The sequence below is a fragment of the Erinaceus europaeus genome, chromosome X (genome assembly GCF_950295315.1).
Source record: "Erinaceus europaeus chromosome X, mEriEur2.1, whole genome shotgun sequence".
Classification (NCBI taxonomy): Eukaryota; Metazoa; Chordata; class Mammalia; order Eulipotyphla; family Erinaceidae; genus Erinaceus; species Erinaceus europaeus.
Window position 1 is genome coordinate 57139599 of NC_080185.1, and position 27880 is coordinate 57167478.

General features: G+C 39.3%; 1 protein-coding gene across 1 annotated transcript in view; it reads left to right on the forward strand.

Annotated features, from left to right (window-relative positions):
- Positions 1-27880, forward strand: part of NUP62CL (nucleoporin 62 C-terminal like) — a 134970-nt gene that overhangs the window by 22510 nt on the left and 84580 nt on the right. The window contains exon 2 of the mRNA XM_016191500.2: positions 17513-17605. Coding sequence (XP_016046986.2) covers positions 17557-17605 — 49 coding nt within the window. The 5' untranslated portion in view covers positions 17513-17556. The remainder of the gene's footprint in view (positions 1-17512; positions 17606-27880) is intronic.

Consider the following 27880-nt stretch of genomic DNA (forward strand, 5'->3'; position numbering starts at 1 on the left):
CCCTGCAGCTGGGGACCAGAGGCTTGAACCTAGGTCCTTGAACATTGTAATAATGTGTGCGCTTAACAAGGTGTGCCACCCCCCTGCCCCAGCATTGTTTTAATTTTTAAAAAATATAACTCCCAAAATGAAATGTATCAAGAAGTGCAATAGGACAGGAAAGAATACATTTAGAATAGCATAAGCTTTTAGAGATTATTAAAATAATGCAGTTTTGTAAGACTGTTTTATTCATGGTTGGGGAATTGTAAAATATTTTGGCTAGTAGACACATCTCATGTATGTGGCTTACCAGTTTCCAAATAAGATTCAGTAAAACACACTTAACCTATATTGAATATTAATGAGAAAAGATTGAGGATTATGCTAAACGAAAATGCAGTTAGTAAGTCTGTTTGATAAGCCATGCAGATGTGTTTTTTTATTGTTAAAACCTCAGATGTTTCAGAAATTGGAAGATAAACAGAGTAATCTAGTAGTACATTTTACTTTATAATAGATTTTGTTAAATCAAATACTTAAATTAATGGCTTTGAGAGGTTTTGAGAACCAAAATATTTTTTAATTGTATATAAGAAGTTACTTATAATTAATTGTAGATAAGAAGTTACTTATAATTCATAGTGCTGACAATGCCAGTTTTGATTAGTTGGGTATGGCATAATAGGATATGAATAAATGAGGTGATCGAGCAGACTGGCAAAAAAACTAACATGGTTAGTATACTGCTTCACCATGTGTGTAACCCAGGTTGGAGCCTGGCCTCTACCACATTGAAGGACACTTTGGTGCTATCATCTCTCTCTCTCTCTCTCTCTCTGCTTCTCTGATACTAACTTTAAAAAAGAAGAAAAGAGGGGGTTGGGCGGTAGCGCAGCGGGATAAGCGCACATGGCGCAAAGCGCAAGGACTGGCATTAGGGACCCAGGGCTGGAACATCGGCTCCCCACCTGTAGGGGAACCGCTTCACAGGCAGTGAAGCAGGTCTGCAGGTGTCTATCTTTATCTCCCCCTCTCTGTCTTCTCCTCCTCTCTCCATTTCTCTCTGTCCTATCCAACAATGAACGACATCAACAACAACAATGATAACCACAACAAAGCTACAACAACAAGGGCAACAAGAGGGGGAAAAGATGGCCTTCAGGAGCGGAGGATTCATGGTCCAGGCACTGAGCCCCAGCAATAACCCTGGAGGCAAAAAAAAAAAAAAAAGAAAAAAGTAGTTCATTAAAATAATTTTGAAAGAAGAATGTTTTGTCACTATCTTGGGGCATTACAGGTAATGCATATCTATTTTTTATTATTTTTTTAAAATTCATTTTTTATTTAAGAAAGGATAAATTAACAAAACCATAGGGTAGGAGGGGTACAACTCTACACAATTCCCACCACCCAATCTCCATATCCCATCCCCTCCCCTGATAGCTTTCCCATTCTCTATCTCTCTGGGAGCATGGACCCAGGGTCATTGTGGGTTGCAGAAGGTGGAAGGTCTGGCTTCTGTAATTGCTTCCCCGCTGAACATGGGCATTGACTGGTCGGTCCATACTCCCAGTCTGCCTCTCTCTTTCCCTAGTAGCGTGGGTCTCTGGGGAAGTGGAGCTCCAGGGCACATTGGTGGGGTCTTCAGTCCAGGAAAGCCTGGCCGGCATCCTGATGGCATCTGGAACCTGGTGGCTGAAAAGAGAGTTAACATACAAAGCCAAACAAATTGTTGAGCAATCATGGACCCAAAGCTTGGAATAGTGGAGAGGAAGTGTTAGGGGGGTACTCACTGCAAACTCTAGTGTACTTCTGCTGTCAGGTATATATTTTGCACTTGTTTATGAATACCTGTGAATATATGCTCTCTCTCACAGAACCTGGTCTATATCTAGGTTTTGGGACTTTGTTAGAAAGTGAACCACCTGGGATGGAATTAGAGAATACTATGAAAGGAAAGGTCTCACCCGAGTGATGAAGCTGAACGGTTGTCATTCCACACGTGAAGTCTCTGGACTCAGTCTGAGCTGAAGCATGTTGAGGTGGCAATCATTGAGTTGATTAGGTTGTGATCGGCAGATGCAATATTATTAGATATGGATTGGGAGAGGCATGCGGGAAAGTGGGCCCTATCCTAAGGTTCCAGGACTGGGGGAAATATAGGCTCTCTAGTGTAGATGTGAGGTTCCTGCTGTCTTAGGGTTCAAAAAGACAATGGATAGTTAATGCTATCATCACATTATTTGGTAATTGGGTTAGCTTTGAAAAGTCCTTTTGTTAGAGTTTGCTGTATAGTACCCAGTATCTTGTATGTAGCTGTGCCATCAGTTGCTTCTGATCTACTTGGTCTAGGCATTTGAGACAGTCCACATATCAAATACACAGCTTATATATTAAAAAGACTCAGTCTGTGTTTTAAAAACTTCGAGACATACAATTAATTTTTCCCCTCTCATATTAATTAACTAGTGATTTATATGACTATACTAGGAGTGTACATAAACACCATTCCCACCACCAAAAGACTGTGAACCATCCCTCCCACCCACTCCCACCCACCAATGGCCCAGGAAGCTGCATGTTTTAAAAAAAACCTAGGAAATAAATACTCGAGTATTTATTTATTTATTTTTACCAGAGCACTACTCAGCTCTAGTTTATGATGGTGTGGGGGACTGAACCTGGGACTTTGGAGCCGCAGGCATGAGAGTCTCTCTTCACTTTGATGTAGTCCTGTTGGTATTTTTTGTTTTTATCTTCCTTGTGATTAGACATGGTCATTGAAGATGCCTATAAAATATAAATGGAGGGAGTTGGGAAGTAGCACAGAGGGTTAAGCGCACGTGGCGCAAAGCGGAAGGACTGGGATAGGGATCCCGGTTTGAGTCCCCTGCCTAGGAGTCACTTCACAAGCAGTGAAGCAGGTCTGCAGGTGTCTTTCTTTCCCCCTCTCTGTCTTCCTCTCCTCTCTCCCATTTCTGTCCTATCCAACAACGACAACAATAATAACTACAATAATAAAACAACAAGGGCAACAAAAGGGAATAAATAAATAAATATTTTGAAAAACAAATGGAAAAGAGTTATGCTAATATTTTCCCATAAGAATTGGATAGTTTCCAGTCTTAATATCCAAGTCCTTGATCCATTTGGTGTTTACTTTTGTGTGTGGTGAAATGTAGTGGTTCAGTGTCTTTCTTTATTTTAATTTTTTATTTTCTTTATTTTATTTATTGAATAGAGACAGCCAGAAGTTGAAAACAAGGGGGAGACAGGGAAAGAGGCAGAGAGACACCTGCAGCCCTGCTTCACCACTTGTGAAGCTTTCCCCCTGCAGGTGGAGACTGGGAGCTCGAACCTTGGTCCTTGAGCATTGTAACATGTGTGCTCAACCAGGTGTGCCACCACCCAGCCCCATTCAGTTTCTTTCTTCTGCATGTTTCAGCCATTTGATGGATAGACTCTCCTTTCTCCATTTAATAGTTTGGGCCCCCTTGTCAAAAATTAGATGTCCATATGTGGTGGGAGATTTTTGTTGTTTTTTTTGACATAGTTCTTAGATTTTTCTTTCATATGTAATTTCAATGTATTAACTGTGATATTCACATTAAACATTTTCCCAAAATTTTTTCTTTTTCTTTTTTCTTTTTTTTTTTTTTTTTACAGATATGTGTGTATGTATTTGTTGTTACTAGAACTTCACTCCTGTTTTTAGATAGCTTCTTCTGGCTCTGTGAGAGCTGGGCTTGAACTTGCCACATGTGCATGACAGAACATGACACACTATCCAGGAGAGCTGTCCCTTACTGACCTGTAAAATATTTCCTTTTTGGGGGGTTGGACGGTAGCGGAGAGAGTTAAGTGCACATGGAGCGAATTGCAAGGACCGGCATAAGGATCTTGGTTCCAGCCTCCGGCTCCCCACCTGTGGGGGAGTTGCTTCACAGGCGGTAAAGCAACTCCTTAGGTGACTTTCTCTCCCCCTCTCTGTCTTCTCCTCCTCTCTCCATTTCTCTCTGACCTATCCAACAGCAATGGCAGCAGCAACAACAACAACAATAATAATAACGACGACGATCAACAACAAGGGCAACAAAGGGGAAAAATAGGCTCTAGGAGCAGTGGATTCGTAGTGTAGGCACCAAGCCCCAGCTATAGCCCTGGAGGCAAAAAAAATCATTTTTTCCATTTTTTCTTTTATTTGACATAACAGAGAGTAATAGAGAGGGTGACGGGGGGGGGTGAAAGAAAAAGACATGATGCTTGCAGTACTGCTTCATTAGTGAAGCCCCCCCCCCGCAGGTGTGGCCCAGGGACTTGAACCTGGGCTCATGTACATGGCAATGTGTACACTTAGGCTCAGCACCAACATAAACTGGAGTTTAGCAGTGCCCTGATTAAAAAAAAAATCATTTAACCTAATTCTTTATTTTTACTTAATTGCAGATTCCCCTACAGTTGTAAAATAAATATAGAGAGATCCTACATACTGATATAGTCAAGACCTAGAATTGTGTTACTACTACAAGGATTCCTTGCTTTGCCCTGTCATAGCAATACTCGCTTCCCTTCTGCTCCAACCCTCTATCTAACCTGGCAACCATTTCTGTTCCTTATTTTTGTCATTTCCAAATAAGTCATATTAATTAAATCATATAGTATGTAGTTTTGTAGGAAAGGGTTTTTTTTCTCACAATGCTTCTTTGGACGTCATCCAGATTACAATATTTCAATTGTTCATTTTATTGTTGTGCAGTATTACATGGTATGGATATACCCCACTTCGTGTGACTATTTGCCCGTCTGAGAATCTTTATTGTGTTCATTTGTGTTAATAAGATTTGAGTACATTTTCTTGGAATACAAGTCCAGGAGTCTAATTCCTTGATCAGATGGTCTTTGTATGTGTAGTCTTACAAGAAATTGCCAAGCTTTTTCAAGAATGCCTGTACCACTTTACATGCTTACTAGCAATGATAGTGTGATACATTTTCTCTGTATTTTCACTATCATTTATTGTTATCTCTGTTTCATTTCAGCTGTTCTTATATATAGTGATATCATATTGTGATTTTTACTTTTTAAAATTTATTTATTTATTTATTTATTACTGGATAGAGAAATAAAATTGAGAGAGGAGGAGGAAATAAGGAAATAGAGAGGGAGACCTGCAGCTCTGCTTTACCACTTGTGAAGCTTTCTCCCTGTAGGTATGCCACTGCCTCTGGCCCCATTGTGCTTTTTATTTGTATTTCCCTAAGGTTTAATGAAGTTGAATATCTTTCCTTGTGATACTTGTTGACTGTGTATACTGTATATTCATCTCTTTTCTAGTCAGAAATTTTTTTTAAAATGTCTATAATTGGGGAGTTGGGCAGTAGCGCAGCGGGTTAAGCGCACGTGGCACAAAACGCAAGGACTGGCTTAAGGATCCAGGTTCAAGCCCCCGGCTCCCCATCTGCAGGGGAGTCACTTCACAGGTGAAACAGATCTGCAGGTGTCTCTGTCTTCCCCTCCTCTCTCCATTTCTCTCTGTCTTATCCAACAATGATGACATCAGTAATAACTACAACAATAAAAACAGCAAGGGCAACAAAAGGGGATAAAATATTTTAAAATGTCTATAATTGTCATATATTGTGTGTATGGATCCTTTCTACGTAAGATTTAGGAACTGTCAGTTGTTAACCTGGTTTTATAAGGCAGAGGTACTACTCAGTGATGATTTTTCCCCTGTTGTTAGATTTTCACCTACATATTCTTTTCTTTTTAAAGTGATATTTATAAATAATACAGTGTGTTTATAAATAATACAGTGATATTCACTTGTTTACTGATATAATGGCTTTCTATGTTTATCTGGTATTTATCTGTGACCTTGCTGAAATTTATTTTTAGATTTGTAGATATCTTAGGATTTTCTACATAGACGACCATGCCATCTGCAAGTAGTGGCTGTTTCATTTCTTTCCTTCGAATTTGTCTTTTTTCCTTATCATAATGCAGTAGGTAGACGTTTCAGCATTTATCTGAATTTTGGTAAGAGTGATAGCAGGCATCCTTGCTTTTTCCCAACAATGGGGAGAAGTGTCCATTTCTCTCCATTAAGTATGATATCTGATGTGGTTTTTTGCAGATGATCGTCATTAAGATCAGAATATAAGTGGGTTGGAACAGTGGCACATCCCATTGAGCACACATATTACTATGTGTAAGGACTCAGGTTGGAGTCCTCACTCACCACATGCTTGAGAAATGTTCCACAAGCAATGAAGCAGGTCTGCCTTTCTATCTCCTTCTTTATCTGCCTCTCACTCATTTTTTTTTCAGTCCTATCAAATAAAGTAAAGAGAGAGAGAAGAGAAGAGGAGGGGAGGGGAGGGGAGGGGAGGGGAGGGGAGGGGAGGAGAGGAGAGGAGAGGAGAGGAGAGGAGAGGAGAGGAGAGGAGAGGAGAGGAGAGGAGAGGAGAGGAGAGGAGAGGAGAGGAGAGGAAAAGGGAAGGGAAGGGAAGGGAAGGGAAGGGAAGGGAAGGGAAGGGAAGGGAAGGGAAGGGAAGGGAAGGGAAGGGAAGGGAAGGGAAGGGAAGGGAAGGGAAGGGAAGGGAAGGGAAGGGAAGAGAAGAGAAGAGAAGAGAAGAGAAGAGAAGAGAAGAGAAGAGAAGAGAAGAGAAGAGAAGAGAAGGGAAGAGAAGAGAAATGGCAGACAGGAGTAGTGGAGTTATAACGTCAGTATTGAACCTCGTTGATAATCCTGGTGGCAATCGAAAATAAATTTAAAAAAATGAGAAGATAAAAGAAGTTCCTCACTTTTCCTATATTTCAGACTATTTTTTCTTTCTGTGACTAGGTGTTGAATTTTATCAAATTATTTTCTTGCACTGATTGATGAGATCACATATACTATGTTGATTGATTTCCAAGTATCAAGTATCATAACAACCTTTCATCCTGGAATAAAGCTCATTTTTATTCATTACTGATGCTTCCCCATTCTGGTGAAGTTTTTTTTTTTTTTTTGGGGGGGGGAGTGGCAGGGGGCTAGAGATTGGCAAGCACCATAGCGCTGAAACTTCCTTAGAGTAGTTGGGGATGGACTTGAACCTGGGTTGTGTGCATGACAAAGACATAATATAGCTTTTTTTCTGGTTGAGATTAGGCTATATTAGATTCATATAATGAATTCATATATTAGACTCATAAAATGAGATAGGAAATGCTTCCTCCTCTTTATTTTTTGAAAGAAATTAATCTTTAAACATTTGGTAGAATTCCCTAGTAAAGCCATCTGGACCTGTATTTAATTTTTAGACATTTTAAAATAGGACTGTTCAAGCCATTTTTCATGTTAATGAGCTGTGATACTTTGTGTTTGGGAAGAATTGGTCCATTTCTTGTGAATTACCAAATTTGTGGACATAATGTTCTTTTTTGTATCTGCCTAGTTGTGCTCAGATATCCTGTTTGATTCCTGATATTAATTTCTATCTTTGCTTAATCTTCTCAAGTGTTGGCTAGTTTTATTGATCTTTTCAAAGAATCAAATCTTCATGTCACTGATCTTTTTTAGTGTTTTCATTTTCATTTTTTATTATTTTCTACTATTATTTTCTTTCCTCTGTTTACTTTGAGTTTGCTTTGTAACAAGTTATTCAAATAGGAATTTAGATTATAAATTACTATTTCTGTTTTTCATTTGATAGGGCAGAAAGAAATTGAGAAGGGAGGGGACAAACAGGAGAAAAAGAGCGACACCGTGGGAGTAGGGCGAAGCGCAGTGGGTTAAGCGCACATGGTGCGAAACGAAGCGCAAGGACGGGCATAAGAATCCAGGTTTCTAGCCCCTGGCTCCCCACCTGTGGGGGAGTTGCTTCACAGGCATTTTGGTTATTGTAGTTTTCAGTTCTCATAATTCTCTTTGCTTCAGTTTTAAATACTCTGTTTCTTTTCTGGGGTTTTCATTTATTTCATTTTCATTTTTATTTTTGCTAAATATATATTTTTAATATTTATTTTATTTATTTATTCCGTTTTGTTGCCCTTGTTTTATTGTTGTAGTTATTATTGTTGTTGTTGCTGTTGGATAGGACAGAGAGAAATGGAGAGAGGAGGGGGAAGACAGCGATGGGGAGAGAAAGATAGACACCTGCAGACCTGCTTCACCACTTGTGAAGTGACTCCCCTGCAGGTGGGGATCCAGGGCTCAAACGGGGATCCTTATGCTGGTCCTTGTGCTTTGCGCCACCTGCGCTTATCCCACTGCTCTACAGCCTGACTCCCTTTGCTAAATATTTTTTCGCAAGTATATTCCTAAACACTTTTTAATATATTTTTATCTTGGATGCTTTAAATTCTTTGTCTGATAATTCTGTTTCTGATATGTATTGTCTTTCTCATTTAGATATCATCCAGGTTCTTGACAGCTTGTATGATTTTTTAATAGAATCTTGGACATTTTCATCTTATTTTGTGACACTCTAACTCTGAGCCTTTTGCATTACTTAGATGGCTAGTAGGCATTGTTCTGATTGGTGAAGAGAGTATGCTGCCTCTTGGTGGGGGAAGATGGTGGTGTACCTGGTTGAGTGCACATGTTACAGTGTACAAAGACTCAGGTTCAAGCCCCCGGTCCCCAACGGCAGGGGGAAAGCTTCACAAGTAGTGCAGCAGTGCTGCAGGTGTCTCCTTTCCCTTTCCCCTTTCACTCTCCGTTTCTGGATGTCTCTATCTAATAAATAAAGACAATAAAATAGAAATATAAAGTATATTGACTCTTTACTGCAAGGTAGCAGCAGGATCATTTTCCTCATTTAGTTTCCATTGATTTCCCAGGTACTGCTGGGCAGGAATGGGAATTCTGACTGCTGGTTGTTCCCACTAACACTGTGAGGACAAGGTTTACTAACTGCTGATAGGAATAGAAAACCTGGCTCCCAATTTAACCTTCTCTGCTACCACCCTTTGGGATACTGCAATACCACATTACAGGCTCATAAGGGTGGATCAAAGTTTAGGCTCCTTTCTTGATGTTGCTGATGATATAGGCTCACATTTTTCTCTTTTGGTGCTTAGATTGGAGTGGTTACTGTTTAAAAGTTTTCTGCCTTGTTAATCTGCCCATTTCCTTGACTTTTGCTTACCTATCAGGTAAATAAAAGATAAGAAAAATATTCTATGTGGATGGGGGAATAGTATAGAGATAGCATACCAAACTTTCATGTTTGAAGTCCCAACGGAAACAGAGTAAGTCGACAGTACCACCAATACTGAGTAGTGTTCTGATATCTTTCTGTCTGCTTTCTGATTAAAATAAATAAAAACATGTGTATGTATATATGTAGATACACAGTATGAGATGTATATATGTACACATACACACACACTATAGAATTTACCATTATATTCTTCCTTGAGTTTCAGGATCCCTTTCTGGTTTGCTTCCTTTCACCTTTAAGGGTTGTCTTTTCTTTCTGTGGCTTATATTTTTAACAATCTTGTTTTTTTTCTAAATGTGTGGTGAGTTAGACTACTGTATTTTGTTAAAGAGCTTTTCTTTCACTGTTGATTTGAGGTGCTGGCTTCTGCATGCACAAAATTATTATATACGCTGGACTCTGTCTCTTGTCTTCCTATTCTGCCCTATTGATCTGTCGTATGCTTTACATTGGTTTGTCCTAGCCCTCCCCCCGCCAAGAGAATTGGATCAGTCCTGTTAATTTCGCGGGCCTGCTTGGCCCCGCCCCAAGGAACCCCGAGAGAGGGTTCCTGGGTCCGAGAGTTCCTGAGTCAGAGGGTTCCTGAGTTGGAGAGTTGCCAGAGTTCCTGAGTTCCTGAGTCAGAGGGTTCCTGAGTTGGAGAGTGCCAGAGTTCCTGAGTTCCTGAGTTCGAGAGTTTCAGGGTTACAGAGTAAGAGAGAGTTCCACAGTGGAAGAGTTTCAGAGGGTTCCCCAGAGTAGAGTTCCAGAGTTAAAGAGTTGGAGAGTTCCCGAGTTACAGAGTAAGAGGGAGTGCCTGTGCCGCCGCAAAGAGACAGCAGAGTTCTGTTTGGTGATTAGTTTGTCTTAGTTTATGAATCGTGGTTCCTGAATAAAGAAATACAGCTTCCCTGCCCAGCCGTTGTCTCCGCGTCTCTGTTACCCGCCGTGAAGCTAGCCCGGCCGGCAAGAGCCTACGAATTTTAACAACATTGATCTGTCCTTGCTTGTTCTGCTATCACCATTTTAGCTAATGTACTATAATAAAATGAAACACTGTGCAACTTTGCCCCTTTTCTTTCTTGTCAAAATCTAGAGGGACTCTTTAGGATTAAGGAACCAAAAAAAAAAAATACACACTGACTGAGACTTTTAGTTTGGATGATGTAACCTCTCCCTGGGAACAGACATTTCTTTTGGATTTGGTTAGACCCAAGATGGAGCCTTATAGATACATTTGTATTTGTAAGGAGACTAGATCCTCAGCTGGACTGAAATGCTCAATGGAAACTGAGCAGTAGAATCTCACTTCCTTCCTCATTACCATACTGAAAAGTGCACCCCAATGACACTTTTCCACCACTATCTGTCCATTGAGTGTATGGTGTTCAACTACGCATGCCCACTCCTCCATCATTAATAATCATGATTTTCTTGGATAAATTGTCCCCCTAACTCTATTTGTCATAAAAACAGACCCCCCACTTTGATTTTGAAGCTTGCTTTATAGTCTATGCTGGCTAGGCAGATGGCAAACTGATTTTTGAGTCAATTAAGCTATTTTCTATTCAGCTGTTCCTTGATTTTCTAATGATAGTGGTATGTCCCAATTATCATGGTCAAGAAAACCTTGCATGATTTCTTTTCTTTTCAATGTTTTATTAGCGATTTAATACTGATTTACAAAATTATAAACTAACAGGTAATAATTCTCCATTGTTCCCACCACCAGAGTTCTGTGTCTCCATTCTCTCCGATGGAAAATGCAGTAGTTCTCCCAAGATCACAGATATGGATAAAAATATCATATATATATGATATATAATATTTAATTATATATAATAATTATATTAATTAATTATATATGATATTTTATCCCTATAATGAGTATATATATATATATGCTCTTTATACTAATTTTTTTATTTTTGCCCATTTTTTTCTATGGTCCTAGTTTCTCTTACTTTCTAAGTCACTCCTATAACTATTACTACTTCTGAATGCCTGTCTTTTATTCCTTTTCTGTCTCTGGGTCCTGATGAAATTGGAGTTCAGAGCCCTCTGGTTATCTGCCTCCAACATTTATCCCCCTCTGGGAGTAAGGGCCAAAATTTTTTACGGGGTACAGAAGATGAAAGTTATGGCTTCTGTAATTGCTTCTCCACATGGACATTGGCAGGTCTATCCATACCCCTAATCTGTTTCTGTCTTTCCCTTGCTCTGGAGAGGTGAGGTTCCAGGACACATTGGTGAGGTCATCTGCCTAGGGAGTTTAGTATGGAATCCTAGTAGCATCTGCAACTTGATACTTGTAAAGCAGTAAGATATGAAGCAGGACAAAATGATTAATGAATAGGAACCAAACAGTAGGAATGGAGTGGATGAGAAGAGGGACCTTATGCTGGAAAGAACTAGAAGTCTATTTTAGTTGTGTTGCTGGGGGCCCATGACTTTAGTAATTTTTGCTTAAGCTTCATAGCTAACATGAAGGTAGACTAAAAAATATTTTCTGGGAAGATGATGTCAAAGTTGAGAGTCCTCAAGACTAGAAAGCTGGGTTAGGGCAGAGAATAGCTCCCAAACTTGAGTAAAATATATAAATACAATTAACTGTTTACCCCATCAAATTGACCCAGAGCTCACATATATTCATATATAGCACAGGAGCCTGTATAACCTCATAGTCCTTGTCAGTCTGAGCTTGTAGTCCATGGTCACAGCTGGGAACATTCCAGGCTGCACTCATTTCAGCAACAGTGTCCCTGGAGTGGCATAGTAAGATGACCCAGCCTCCGTTCACATAGTGGCGAACATTCTGTTGCTCTTGTTGTTGCCGTTGTTGTTGTCATTATTGGTACTGTTGCCATTGCTGTTGTTGTTGGATAGGACAGAGAGAAATCTAGAGCGAAGGGGAGACAGAGATGGGAAGAGAAAGATAGACACCTGCAGACCTGCTTCACCACCTATGAAGCGGATCCCCCCCCCCGCAGGTGGGGAGCCAGGGGCTCAAAACGGAATCCTTACTCCCACTCTTGCACTTTGCACCATGTGTGCTTAACCTGCTAAGCTACCATCCGACCCCCTAGACATCATATTAAAATAGCTTAGTTAAGGCAGAGGACTTTGGGAAGAAAAAGGGAAAGATCAATTAGGACGGTTATTAGAAAGGACACAGTCACACAAAGGCATGCAGATCCATGTTTCCCTTTCTTTGATTGGCAGTTACTATAGAGAGGCAATACTTGAAAGGATATAATGATTCTGCTTTCAGGTCTCCACTTACAAAATGAACCCTTTCCAAAGCCATATTTTGGGTGGGTGCTAGATTTTTGCTTTTCTACACTAGCAAATCAAATATGTGTTCTTAGCCCTATAATTTATTTTACATAAATAAGAAGGTTCTTTATACACGGAATTACACCTTACTTTTTAAACTTAGAAATTTAAAAAAATATTTATTACTAGATAGAGACAGAGAGAAATTGAGAGGGGGGATAGAGAGGGAAATTGACGTAGATATACACCTGCTGCCCTGCTTCACTCGTGAAACTTTCCTCCTGCAGGTAGAGACCGGGGCTTGAACCCAGGTCCTTGCACAATGTAATGTGTGCACTTAATCAGGTGTGCCACCGCCTGGCCCCTATAAACTTTATACTGTATCATATTTGTATGTAGAGAGCTTCCTCACTATTTTCCATGGCATAATAGGATTGGGTTGTCTGCATGTACTATCATTTATCTAGTCATTTTCTGATGGACATTTGGGTTGTTTTCTCTTTTGCTAATAATGATGCAATGGATATAGTTTTACATTATCAGTTTTACAGATAGACCAATACATCTGTGTGGATAAATTTCCAAAAGTATTACTGGTTCAAAAGATAAAACTATTTGTAATTTGAAAATATTTATAGCTTTTACAAAACCAGCCACTTATTTTCCACATATGTTATGCAAATTTATATTCCCATTAGGAACATCTAATGCTGCCCATTTATTCAGTGTCCTTAATAGAGCATGCTCTTTGATTTTTAATTTCCTTATGATATGCTAAGTGAAATTGCTTTCAATATAGTTATAATATTTATTTATTTATTTATTTGTTTTTATTAGCAATTCAATATTGATTTACAAAATTACATGTTAAGAGGGTTATAATTCCACACCGTTACCACCACTAGAGATCAGAATCCCAGGTCCCTCCATTGCAAACTACCGTGGTTCTCCCAAGGTCGCAGACTCTGTGGGTTAACGGTTATATCTACAACTATCTGTCTACATTTGTACATAATTGCCCCCCTTTTCTTCCAGGCCCAATCTTCTCTTCCCCTCTAAGCCACATATAACCCTGTTACTACATCCAATAGAAAAGGAATAATTAATTATTATTAAAACCAGGTTAGTTGTGGGGTTGTTTTTTATGCTAATCCAATGATCAGCATCTGTAATAATATACTAGATCTCACTGTGTTTTGTTCACTTTAGTGGTATCTGAAAATCCTTGTATTTTTGGTACTGACAAGGCCAAATGGTCTTGATCTGTCTGGCCTAAAGCTGTAGTTGACTTAAATGTTTAAAAAGTTAAATATGCACATATATTTTTAGAGCTCTTTGAATAGTTTAAGCCCAGTGTCAGAGTTTGATCATCTTACAAATCTGAGGTATTGACTACTTAGGCTAAAGCAAATGTTTGTATGAGCTATAGGCTAGGCAGTTAGAGAACTTGAAGTAGTACATCTATTTCGCCTCTGACATATCACATTAATATTGATTTATGAGAATATAAATCAGTAGGATTATAATTTCACACCTTTCCCGCCACCAAAAGTCTATGCCTGACCACCCCCCACCGGGTAACCACTACAGTTTGCCACAGTCTAAATATGAGTTGTACTTACTTAAGTTTGTTTCAAGTATGTATGTTCAGTTCTCTAAATTCTACATATGAGTGAAACCATCTTGTGTTTTTCCTTTACGTCTTTGCTTACTTCACTAAGCATAATGTTCTGGAGTTCCATCTATTTTATCCCAAAGGATATAGCTTCTTTTTTTTATTACTGACTAGTACTCCATTGAGTATATACCCCATAACATTTTCATCCAGTCATTTGTCGAAAGCCATTTTGGTTGATTCCAAATTTTGGCTCTTGTAAATAGTGCAGCTATGAACATGGGGGTACATTAATCTCTTCGAATTAGTGTTATCATCTCTTTTGCATAAATGCCTAGGAATGGAATTGCTGGATCATAAGGTATTTCCATCTGTATTTGTTTAATGATTCTTCATCCTGTTCTCCATAGTGGTTGTACCAGTTTGCATCCCCACCAGCAGTATAATAGAGTTCCTCTCTATCCATATCCTTCCCAACACTTACCCTCTTTTTGTTTTGTTTTGTTAATGAAGGCATTCTCAAAGGTGTGAGGTGGTATCTCAATGTGGCTTTAATTTGCATTTTTCTGGTGATTAGTGAATTGGAGCATTTCCACATGTGTCTGTGAGCCACGTGTACCTGTTCTTTAGAGAACTATCTATTCATGTCTTCTGCCTACTTTTTTATTGTGTTCTTTTCTTTTTGTTGAACTGTATGAGTTCTTCATATATGTTTGATATCAAATGCTTATCTGAAGTATGGTGTGCAAATATGTTCTCTCAGTTGCTAGGTTTCCTGTTTATCCTTATGGAGTTTTCTTTTGCTCTATAGAAGCATTTTTTAGTTTGATATATTCCCATTTGTTCAATCTTGTTTTTGTCTCCCTTGCCCATGGGGTGAAGTTTCCAAATACATTTTCATTGAAATGTTCCACCAATATGTTCTTCTATGTATTTTATACTTTCAAGTCTAATATCCATATCTTTCTTTGATCCATTTTGAGTTAATTTTGGTGTGTGGTGTTAGTTAGCGGTCTATTCTCATTTTTCTACATGTGGCTGCCTAATTCTGCCAACACCACTGTTAAAAGAGACCTTCTTTTCCCCATTGGGTAGATTTGACACCTTTGTCATCTGTGAGGTGCTTATATATGTATGGATGAGTTCTGGACTCTCTTTTCTATTCCATTGGCCCATATGACCATTTTTGTTCCAATACTATACTTTTTTGACTACTACTGCTTTGTAGTATAGCCTAAAGTCTGGTACTGTGATGCCTTCATTTTGTTTTCTTTTTCCATAAGAATGTTTTTGCTATTCTTGTTTTTTTAAAGTTGCACATGGAATTTTGAATAAACTGTTCAATTTACTTGAAATATGTTGTTGGGGTTTAAACAGGGATTATTGTATCTATAAATTGCTTTTGGTAGAATTGGCAAATTAATGATATTTATTCTCCCAATCAATTAACAGAGGATGTTCTTCCATTTCTTTGTGTCATCTTCTGTTTCTTTACATCCTTTACATCCTTTGTTAGATTTATTCCTAGTAATTTAATCTTTTTGGATTCGGTTGTAAATGGGACTGCTTTCTTCAGTTCTGTTTCCTCTGGCCCGTCTTTTTCATAGAGAAATGCCACAGATTTGTGAGTATTGATTTTGTAGCCTGATACCTTACTGAATTTATTGATGATTTCTAAGTAGTTCCTAGAGTGTCTGGGGCCTGCTAGGTGTATCAGCATATCATCTGCAAATAAAGATAGTTTGAACTTCATCCTTTCCAATTTGGATTCCTTTGATATCTCTTTCTTGTCTTACTGTGATGGGAAGGACTTCTAGGACTATGCTGAATAAAATTGGTGATAGTGAACATCCTTGTCTAGTTCCTGGTTTTAGGGGAGATGCTTTCAATTGTTCCCCACTGACTATGGTGTTAACCATGGATTTATCATATATAGTTTTTTTTTATGTTGAGGAATTTTACTTCCGCTCCCAGTTTCTTGAGGGATTTTACCATAAATGAGTGTTCGACCTTATCGAATGGTTTTTTTTCTACATAAATTGATAAAATCATGCAATTTTTATCTTTCTTTTTGTTGATAAGATGAATTATATTGACTGGTTTGTGGGTGGTCAACCATCCGTGTTTCCCAGGGATGTATCCCACTTGTTCTTGGTGGATTATTTTCTTAGTATGTTGTTATATTTGATTGGCTAAGATCTTGTTGAGGATCTTTGCATCAATATTCATCAGGGATATAAGCCTATAATTTCCTTTTTTCATGTAGTCCTTTCCTGCTTTAGGGATCAGAGTGGTGTTAGCCTCATAGAATGTGTTTTGAAGTGTTCCTTCTATTCTTGGAGCTTGACAAGAATGGGTTTTATTTCTTCTTTGAATATTTTACAAAATTCATTAGTAGAGTCAGCCAAGCCTGGGATTTTGATTACTGCTTCGATTTCATTACTAGTTATTGGCTTGTTAAGTTTATATACTTCCTCTTGTGTCAAGGTTGACAGTTGGTATGACTTTAAGAATGTGTGCATTTTTTCTAAATTGTTAAATTTGATTCCACACAGATGTCCATAATAGTTTTGCATTATCTTTTGATTCTTTTCCTCATCTGTTGTAATATCTCTTCTTTCATTTCTGAGTGATTTTACCATAGAATTCTCTTTTTTCTCTTGGTGAGTTTAGCTAGTGCTTTATCTATTTTGTTTATCCTTTCAAAGAACCAGATCTTGACTTTATTAATCTTCCTGATGGTATTTTTTTTCTATTTCATTGAATTTTGCTCTGATTTTGACTATATCCTATCTTCTGCTGACTGTTGGGTTTCTTTGTTGCTCCACTTATAGTTGGTTCAGTTGGGTTGTTAAGATGGTTTACTAGAGATTTCTCCTATTTATTAATGTGGGCCTGTATTGCTATGAATTTCCCTCTTAGGACTGCTTTTGCTGCATCCCACAGGGTCTGACAACTGGTTTCTTCAATTTCAGTGGTATTAAAGTTATTTTTAATTTCTTTTTTGATCTCAGCAATAACCCATGTATTGTTTAGAAGCATATTACTTAGTCTCCAGGCTTTGGGGCAATTTATTTTCCTTTTTGGGTTGATTTCTAATTTAATGTCTTTATGGTCTACAAATAGGTATTTTATAATTTTTTTTTTCTCCTTTTCTCTCTAGATCCTGATGGAATTGGAGTTCAGAGCCCTCTGTTCATCTTTCCTTAACATAAAATGGGATTTTTTTTATTATGATGCTGCTGGAAGGCTAACTATACTAAAGAGTACTGATTAACTGCTTTCTAAATTAGACCTTTACTATGACTGATACTACTAGAATTCGGGATACCTGATTTTCCTTGCTTGGCTTATTTTTCTCTCTGCAGATGAACCTTGATATAAAGGTGCTTTAATTAAAAAAAACATTTTAGTGATATATTTTTCTCCTTCTTACTTTGATTTTTAGGTTTGACTCCAGAATCTACTGTATCCACTAGTAGTTCAAGCACCATGTTTTCTTCAGTATTAAATGATACTACTGCTGCTACTGAATTCTCATGTAAGTTCCATGGTGCAAAGAAAAATTCTGTTATTTGACATTAGGCCCTTTAAATCACGTTAGTCAATGGAAGCTCTGAGTCTCCTACATCTTAAAGTTATCATTATGCATAAACCTATCTGTAACTATTGATATCAATTATTTCTTTGTTTGATAACCTTATTCTCATGATTTTCCCTGTGATTTTCATTTATTTTTTATTATTTATTTATTTATTTTTCCATCAGGGTTATCACTGGGGATTGGTGTATGCACAACAAATCCACCACTCTTGGCAGCCTTTTTTTTTTTTTTTTAATCTTTATTTGATAGGACAAAAACTGTAAGTCACTGTTAAAAGAAACAGAAAATGGAAGCGATTCCATGGTCAAATGTTGAAAGATGTAACACTGTTAAAATGACTGTTCTACCCAAAGCATTATATAGGATAGAGAGATATTGAGAGTGGTGGGGGAAGGCAGAGGAGAAAGAAAGAGAAGCATTTGCAACACTGCTTTACCAGTGCAGGTGGAGTGTGTGTGTGTGTGTGGGGGGGGGGGTTTAAACTCAGGTCCTTGTAAACAGTAATGTGTGCACTTGAACAGATATGCTATTGACCAGATATGCTACTGCCCAGCTCCCTTATTTCTTATTTAAGTTTTTATTGAAAGAAAGGGTCACAATAGCACTGAAAACCATTTTCTACAGTTCAGAGGGTCAAACCCAGGGCTTTATGCATTTTGAGTCACCTTCCTCGCCCCAGTTTTTATAGTATCATTGTTACAGCTGAAAGTGATCATTGTAAACACATTAATTCACTAACATTGTGATATTTTCTGATAACTACTTTTTTTTTTGCATCAAACTAAGGTAATTTATTCATTATTTCTTAAAAATTTCACATCTGTAGTCCAGGAGGTGGCATAATGGTTAAGGCATTGGGGCTTTTTGTTAGTTTGTTTGCTGGGGCTTGGTGCCTGCACTATGAATCTACTACTCCCGGAGGCTATTTTCTCCCTTTTGTTGCCATGTTGTTTATTGTTGTTGTTATTGTTATTGCTGTCATTGTTGTTGGATAAGACAGGAAATTTGAGAGATAACGGGAAGACAGAAGGGAGAGAAAGATAAACACCCGCAGACCTGCTTCACCACTTGTGAAGCGACTCCCCTGCGTGGGCGGGGGTGGGGGGGGTCTGGGGGGTGGCGGCCTCGAACCTGAATCCTTATGCTGGTCCATTAACGCTTTGCACCAGATGCGCTACCACTGGATTCCCCAGCATTGGGTTTTTAAATGTTAGGTCCCAAGTTTAATCCTTGGCATCACATATGCCAGCTTGATGCTCTAGTTCTCTTTCTCTCATAAGTAAGTAAGTAATTAAAAGATATTTTTATCTATTTTGCATAGAGACAAAGATGAACTGAGAAGGAAGAGAGAGAAGGGGGGGATGGAGACAGAGAGACAGACCCCAAGACTAATAGCACTGATGCACTACTCATGAAGCTTCTCCCTGTAGGTGGAGATGGGGACTTGAACTGAGTTCCTTGACATTGTAACATGTGCTCTTTACCAAAGGCTTCACTGCCTGGCATCCATAAATATATATATTTAAATCTCACACAAGAGTGAGTAAGTTATGTGCACATCTAGTTACCCCTGCTTCTAGAAGATTCATAGTGATGGAGAAGGCCCCAGCTCACTGAGTGAGTATTCAGCCTACAAGTTCAAACACTGCCTTGAGTCATGCCAAGAGAGCTTAGGTATCAAATAGCTTTTACAACTGCTTTAAAATATTTTTATTTGATAGGATAGAAAGAAATTGAGGGGATCAGGAGGGAGAGGTAGAGATAAAGAGAGAGAGAGAGACACACGCTGCACTGTTTCATCCCTTGTGAAGCCTTCCCTTTGCTGGTGGGCTTAAATCTGGGACCTCTTTCCTGGTAATGTATGTACGCAACTGGCTGGCCCCTACAACCGCTTTTCATATCTACTTTAAGAGAAAAAGCAAACTTAAACTGATCCTTATTTGTTTTTGGTTGGCAATTCCCTAGAGTGAGGCCATGGGAGAATGAGAAGGTGCTCTGGCCACCCTTGTCAACAACAGGTGACTCAGGCAGGTGCCTGGAGCCCAAATATGGCTTCCAGGTTTGAGGCTGATGCCCCACTCCACTTAGGGGCCTGCAGGGCTTCTGGACTTACCATGGCTGCGAGGCCTGGGCTCTGACCCCACAGTGCCAAGGACCTTGAAGCAACCTGTTTAAGCTAATAGGAATGTGAAGAATGAGAATTCACCACATATGTATGAATGGCAGAAACCTCATTAGGCCTGTGTGGAAGATAGAATAGGGAATACGCATTTCCCAGTTAAATAAATGAAAGCCTTCATACAGTGCTTTTGTTGTTGTCACTGGGGACTCACCCGTCTGGGTTGACTCTGCCAGCTGGAGATGGACTGAGAGGGAAAGCCATCACAACACCTAAGCTTCCTCTAGTGCAGTGGAAACTAGGCTTGAACCCAGGTTGTGCACATGTCAAAGCAGGCACCGTCCCAAGTGAGCTATCTTGCTGACTTCACTTCACTATCTATAGACCAGGCTGTGGTTCTTACATTTCTACCTATCAGAAGTGGAACACGAGGAGGCCGGGTGGTTAAGTCCACATAGTAGTACTATGCCCAAAGACCAGTGCAATCCGGGGCCCAGATTTCAGCCCCTGCTCCCCACCTGCAGCAAGGATCTTTCATGATTGGTGAAGCAGGTCTATAGGTATCTATCTTTCTCTTATCCTCCTCTCTCAATTTCTCTCTGTCCTATCAAATAAACGAGGAAAAAAAGTGGAGCATGATAAAAGGACTTGCTTCCTCAGGCTGGGTGGTGGCACACGTTGCTGAGTGCACATGTTACAGTGTGCAGCATTACAGGTTCAAACTCCCAGTCCCCTCTTACTGGGGGAAACTTCATTATCGGTAAAGTAGTATTGCAGGTGTCTCTTTCTCCCTGTCCCCTCTCAATTTCTCTCCATCTTATCAAATAAATAAATACGAATGTGGAAAAAAATTAAAAGGCAGTTGTAAGTTTGAGGTCTTAATTGAAAGTCTGTGATGTCTTATGACATTGGCTTGAGAAACTTTGGACACTTTGAGCTGCAAAGTGGGATGTGAATTATCTTGTCGCCCCAACATCTTTTTTTTATTAGTGATTTAATATTGATCTATAAAACTCCAAGATAACAGGGCTACAACTTTGTACTGTTCACACCACTAGAATTCTTTTTCCTTATTCCCTCCATGGTAAGCTACAGCAGTTCTCTTAAAGTTGCAGATAGGACTAATTATTATTTCTATAACAATCTGTCTATATTTGTATATATTTGCACATTTTTTCCTATGTTCCCATCTTCTCTTCCTTTCCAAGTCACACATATACCTATTATACATCCAAATGTCCTTCCCTTTTCCCTCTTCTGTCTTCGGGTCCTGATGGATTTGGAGTTAGAGCCCTCTGGTCATCTTCCCCCACCACTTCTCCCCCACTAAGGAATGTGGAGTAAATTTATTTTGGAGCTGCTGAAGGTAATTGTAATTGCTTCTCCACTGGACATGGGTGTTAGCAGGTCGATCCATACCCCCAGCCTGTTTCTGTCTTTCCCTAGTGGGCTAGGGCTTTGGAGAAGTGAGGTTCTAAGACACAATGGTGAGGTTGTATGTCCAGGGACTTTAGTATGGAATTCTAGTAACATCTGCAACTTGGTGGCTGAAAGACAGTAAGATATAAAGCAGGACAAAATGACTAATGAATAGGAACCAAAAAAGTAGGAATGGAGCAGATGAGAATAGAGAATCTTAGGGTGGAAAAAAGCTAGGAAATCTATTTTAGGTATGTTCCTAAGGGCCTATGACTATTGTAGTTATTGCTTGAGTTTGATAGCTAAAATGGAGTTGGACAAAAATATTGTCTGAGGAGATGTCAGAGTTGAGAATGGGACTAGAAAGCTGGGTCAGGGCAGAGAGTAGGAGCTCCCAATCTTGAGGAAAATCTACAAATAATATTAACTGTTTATCCCATCAACCTGACCCAGGGCCTATATATATTTATATTCAGCACAGGAGCCTGTGTAACCTCTCAGTCCCTATTGATCTGAACTCACTGTTTATGGTCACAGCTGGGAACATTCTAGGCTGCACTCATTTCAGGACCAATCTTCCTCAAGTGGCAGGGTAGCTTCCCTTTGGAGAATGGGGCAGTCCCTACCATTGCTAATTTATAGTGAGGGCATGGTCCTGGAGAGGCAGGCCCACAACAGGGCTTTATGATGATGGTCCTGATGGAAATGACCAGTGATGGTGTACAGAAGGATATATTAGAGGTCTAGGACCGTCATATTTGTGTGGGAATCCAAGGAACTAAGGTCCCCTATGATGGGGTGTAACCCCAGCATCTTTGCTACATATTTTCTCTTTAGTAAATAGTAAATGATAACAATGTTCAACTCGGGGATGGTGAAATAGATCACATGGACATGGCACTGCTTTGCCATCGACATCACCCAGTTTGAGCCCAGCCCTCACCACACTGAAGGAAGCTTTGAAATGCTGTGGTCTCTTTCAGTAGCTTGTTTGTTCTCTCTCTTTCTCTGCCGTTCTGTCTCTATCTGAAAAAAGAAAAAAAGAGTATTTAATTCTGTGTATGTCTTATGTGATTTCTTTTACAGGTTCATAGAAGCTGGTTGTGCATTTGAGGTATCTTTATAGTGCCATAATGTTCATCATTAGACTTTATTATTGTAATTCCAGCTGTAATATGGTTCTCCCAATGCCATGTTATAGCAAGGTTATCACCATGTTTGGGAATAAACCTTGCCAGGAATTACAGTTGTCGATTCAGGCGTGAATAGTGGGCTATGATCCCCATTCTGTGGTGATGTTGGCTTAAGTAAACATTAGTTAAAATTGCTGGTCACCACTTGTGCTGTGCTTATTTTAAAGCAGACTTCTAATTCTGAGATACAACTTGAGATTTTTGGAAGCTTTTTTTTTATGCATGCAAGGAGAATCCTTCTAGACTATAACATACACTGAAAATCTGGTCATGTCTGAAGTTGGTGTTAAAATTCTTAAATTAATTCCATGATTTCTCCTCTGACATTCAATAGATTTTTGTTTATTTGTGTCAGTGATTTGGAGTCTTGTATATGTATGGTTTTACTACTCCAAGGGCACTTTTCCTTCAGTGAGAGACAGAGACAGAGAGAGAGGGGAAGAAGAAGGAGGAGGAGAAGGAGATACCACACACAGCACTAGGTCTGCCCCCAGTGCCATGGCTCTCCCATGGGATACAGGGACTTGAACCTGGGCTGTACATGGCAAGATACGTGCCTTACCTGGTGAGCTATTCTTCAGGCTTAACCATTTTTACCCTTCCTGTCATTGAAGATCTTGCATAAAAAATTAGAAGAAATTTCAAGTGTAGTATTTTAATAATTAACTTTAAAGACATATAACTTACATATCATAAAACTAACTTATCTAAAGTGTGCAATTCAGTGATTTTAATATGTTTACTGAATTACGTAGCCATCACTATAATCCAGTTATAGAATATTTCTGTCATCCCAATGTCATCTTTCAGTCCCAGACAACTACTATTCTATTTTCTGTTTCCATAGGTTTGCCTTTTATGGATATTTTATCTAAATGATTGACCATAATTTCTTGAAGTATAGTCAAAATTTTCTAAAAGGTTCTTCAGATGAAATAGACCATATAACTGCCTCTCTTTAATATTTAATTCATATTATATTAATTATTTTTTTTCTCATCACTGCAGCTTCACTGCTCTAGGCCAACTTCTTGAGATGGGAAGATAAGCAGAGATATGGTAACAGAGAGAAAGATAACACAACACTGAAGCATCCTTTAGTGCAGTGGGGCCAGGCTCAAACCTGGGTCCTGCTCACAACAAAGCAAATGTACTAGCCAAGTGAGCTATTTTAACCACTCCATTTTATCTACTTATGCATTCATTGAGACAGAGTAAGAGACAGAACTACAAATCTACTCTGGCATATGCGTGTTGGTGATTAAATCAAACACGAGAATTTGTACCTTTAAGCTCTGTGCTTTATCACCACACCACCTCTCAGGCTGCTTCTCTCTGTTTTTTTGTATCTTTTTTAAATGGTTTTTTATTATTTATTTATTTATTCCCTTTAGTTGCCCTTGTTGTTTTATTGTTGTAGTTATTATTGATGTAGTTGTTGTTGGGTAGGACAGAGAGAAATGGAGAGAGGAGGGGAAGACAGAGAGGGGGAGAGAAAGATAGACACCTGCAGACCTGCTTCACTGCCTGTTCAGTGACTCCCCTGCAGGCGGGGAGCAGGGGCTCGAACCGGGATCCTTACACCGGTCCTTGCACTTTGCGCCACTTGTGCTTAACCCACTGTGCTACCACCGGACACTCTTTTTTCTATCTTTTAAAAATTTTTTTAAAATATTTATTTATTCCCTTTTTGCTGCCCTTGTTGTTTTATGTTTTATTGTAGTTATTGTTTTTTTATTTAAGAAAGGATTAATTAACAGAACCATAGGGTAGGAGGGGTACAACTCCACACAATTACCACCACCCAATCTCCATAACCCACCCCCTCCCCTGATAGCTTTCCTATTCTCTATCCCTCTGGGAGCATGGACCCAGGGTCATTGAGGGTTGCAGAAGTTAGAAGGTCTGGCTTCTGTAATTGCTTCCCCGCTGAACATGGGCATTGACTGGTCGGGCCATACTCCCAGTCTGCCTCTCTCTTTCCCTAGTAGGGTGTGTCTCTGGGGAAGCTGAGCTCCAGGACACATTGGTGGGGTCTTCAATCCAGGGAAGTATGGCCAGCATCCTGGTGGCATCTGGAACCTGGTGATTGAAAAGAGAGTTAACATACAAAGCCAAACAAATTGTTGAGCAATCATGGACCCAAAGCTTGGAATAGTGGAGAGGAAGTGTTAGGGAGGTACTCACTGCAAACTCTAGTGTACTTCTGCTGTCATGTATATATTTTGCAGTAGTTTATGGATGCGTGTGAACATAAGCTCTCTCTCACAGAAACTGGTGTATATATAGGTTATGGGACTTTGTTAGAAAGTGAACGACCTGAGATGAAATTAGAGTGTACTATAAAAGGAAAGGTATCACCTGAGTAATGAAGCTGAAGGGTTGTCATTCCACACGTGAAGTCTCTGGACACAGTCTGAGGTGAAGCATGTTGAGGTGGCAATCGTTGTATTGGTTAGGTTGTGATCGGCGGATGCAATATTATTTGATATGGATTGGGAGAGGCAGACGGGAAAGTGGGCCCTATCCAAGGGTTCCAGGAATGGGGGAAGTAGGGGCTCTATAGTGAAGATGTGAGGTTCCTGCTGTCTTAGGGTTCAAAAAGACAATCGATAGTTAATGTTATCATCACATTATTTGGTAATTGTGTTAACTTTGAAAAGTCCTTTTGTTATGGTTTGCTGTACAGTATCCAGTATCTTGTATATAGCTGTGCTATTGGATGCTTCTAATCTACTTGGTCTAGGCTTTTGAGAGAGTCCGCATATCAAATACACAGCCTATATATTAAAAAGATTCAGTTTGTGTTTTGAAAAACTTTGAGACATACAATTGGTTTTCCCCCCTCTCATATTAATTAACTAGTGATTTATATGTCTACATTTTGCTAGGTGTGTACATAAACACCATTCCCACCACCAAAAGACTGTGACCCATCCCTCCCACCCACTCCCACCCCCCACTGGCCCAGGAAGCTGCATGTCTACCCCTCACCACAGGGCTTTTACTTTGGTGCCCTACTTACAATTTGGTCAGGTCCTGCTTTTAGTTTCCCTTTCAGTTCTTCTTAGTCAACTTCTGTTGATGAGTGGGATCATCCCATACTCATCTTTATCTTTCTGACTTAGCTCACTTAACATAATTCCTTCTAGCTCTGTCCAAGATGGGTCAGAGAAGGTGGGTTCATTGTTCTTGATAGCTGCATAGTATTCCATTGTGTATACATACCACAGCTTTCTCAGCCACTCATCTGTTGTTGGGCACCTGGGTTGCATCCAGGTTTTAGCTATTATGAATTTTGCTGCTATGAACATAGGAGTACACACCTCTTTTTGGTTGGGTGTTATGGAGTCCTTGGGGTATAACCCCAGGAGAGGAATTACTGGATCATATGGAAGGTCCATGTCTAGCCTTCTGAGAGTTTTCCAGACTGCTCTCCACAGAGGCTGTACCAATTTGCATTCCCACCAGCAATGTAAAAGGGTTCCTCTGTCCCCACATCCTCTCCAGCATTTGTTGCTGCTGTCCTTTTTGATGTATGCCATTCTTACAGGAGTGAGGTGGTATCTTAGTGTTGTCTCAGTTTGCATTTCTCTGACACTCAGTGACCTAGAGCAGTTTTGCATGTTTGTTAACCTTTTGGATCTCCTCTGTAGTGAATGTTTTGTTCATATCCTCTGCCCATTTTTGGATGGGGTCATTTGCTTTTTTGGTGCTAAGTTTGCTGAGCTCTTTATATATTTTGGTGATTAGTTTCTTGTCTGATGTCTGGCATGTGAAGATCTTCTCCCATTCTGTGAGGGGTCTCTCTGTTTGTTTAATAGTTTCTTTGGATGTGCAGAAGCTTTTCAATTTGATGTAGTCCCATTGGTTTGTTTCTGCTTTAGTCTTCCTTGCAATTGAGTTTGATTCATCAAAGATGTCCTTGAGGTGTAGGTGGGCAAGTGTTTTACCAATGTTTTCCTCTAAGTATTTGATTGTTTCTGGTCTGACATCTAGGTCTTTGATCCATTTGGAGTTGATTTTTGTTTCTGGTGAGATAAAGTGGTTCAATTTCATTCTTCTGCATGTTACACCCTAGTTTTCCCAGCACCATTTATTGAAGAGAGCCTCCTTCTTCCATTTAATGCTTTAGGCCCCCTTATGAATGATTAGATGTCCATAGGTGTGGGGATTTATTTCTGGGCTTTCAATTCTGTTCCACTGGTCTGTGTGCCTATTTTTGTTCCAGTACCATGCTGTTTTGATGATGATGGCTTTATAATATAGTTTAAGGTCTGGGAGTGTGATGCCTCCATTTCTGTTTCTTTTCCTCAAGATGGTTTTGGCAATTCTAGGTGTTTTCAGGTTCCAGATAAATGATTGTAGTGTTTGTTCTATTCTCTCAAAGAAGCTTGGTGGAACTTTGATGGGTGTTGCATTAAATTTGTATATGGCTCTGGGGAGAATATTCATTTTGATGATATTTATTCTTCCAATCCATGAGCATGGGATATCTTTCCATTTCTTGTTATCAGTTTCTATTTCCTTGAGTAGCGACTCATAGTTTTCAGCATACAAGTCTTTCACTTCTTTGGTCAACTTTATTCCTAGGTATTTGATTGATTTTGCTGAGACAGTAAATGGTAGTGATTTCTGGATGTCTTCTTCTTCAGATTTAGTGTTTCCATAAAGAAATGCCACTGATTTTTGTACATTGATTTTATAGCCTGATACCTTGCTATATTGCCTAATAAATTCCAGTAATTTTCTGCTGGATTCTTTAGGTTTTTCTATGTATACTATCATATCATCTGCAAATAGTGAGAGCTTGACTTCTTCCCTTCCAATCTGTATTCCTTTGATTTCTTTCTCTTGCCTGATTGCTATGGCAAGAACTTCCAATACTATGTTTAAGAGTATCGGTGACGGTGGACAGCCCTGTCTAGTCCCCGATCTGAGGGGGAATGCTTTCAGCTTCTGTCCACTGAGTATGATGTTGGCTGTAGGTTTGCTATATATAGACTCCACTATCTTGAGGAATTTCCCATCTATTCCCATTTTTTGTAGAGTTTTGAGCATGAATGGGTGTTGGATTTTGTCAAAGGCTTTCTCTGCATCTATTGAAATAGTCATGTGGTTTTTGGCTTTGCTTTTATTGATGTGGTGAATGACACTGATTGACTTACGGATGTTGAACCAGCCTTGCATTCCTGGGATGAATCCCACTTGGTCGTGATGAACAATCTTTTTGATATGTTGTTGTATCCGGTTGGCCAAGATCTTGTTTAATATTTTGGCATCTATGTTCATCAGAGATATTGCTCTGTAGTTTTCCTTTTTTTTCTGTCCCTATCAGCTTTTGGTATCAGGGTGATGTTGGCTTCCTAGAAGGTGGAAGGGAGTATTCCTGTTTCTTCAATCTTATGGAAAAGCTTAAGAAGTATGGGTATTAACTGTTTCCTGAAAGTTTTGTAGAATTCATTTGTGAAGCCATCTGGT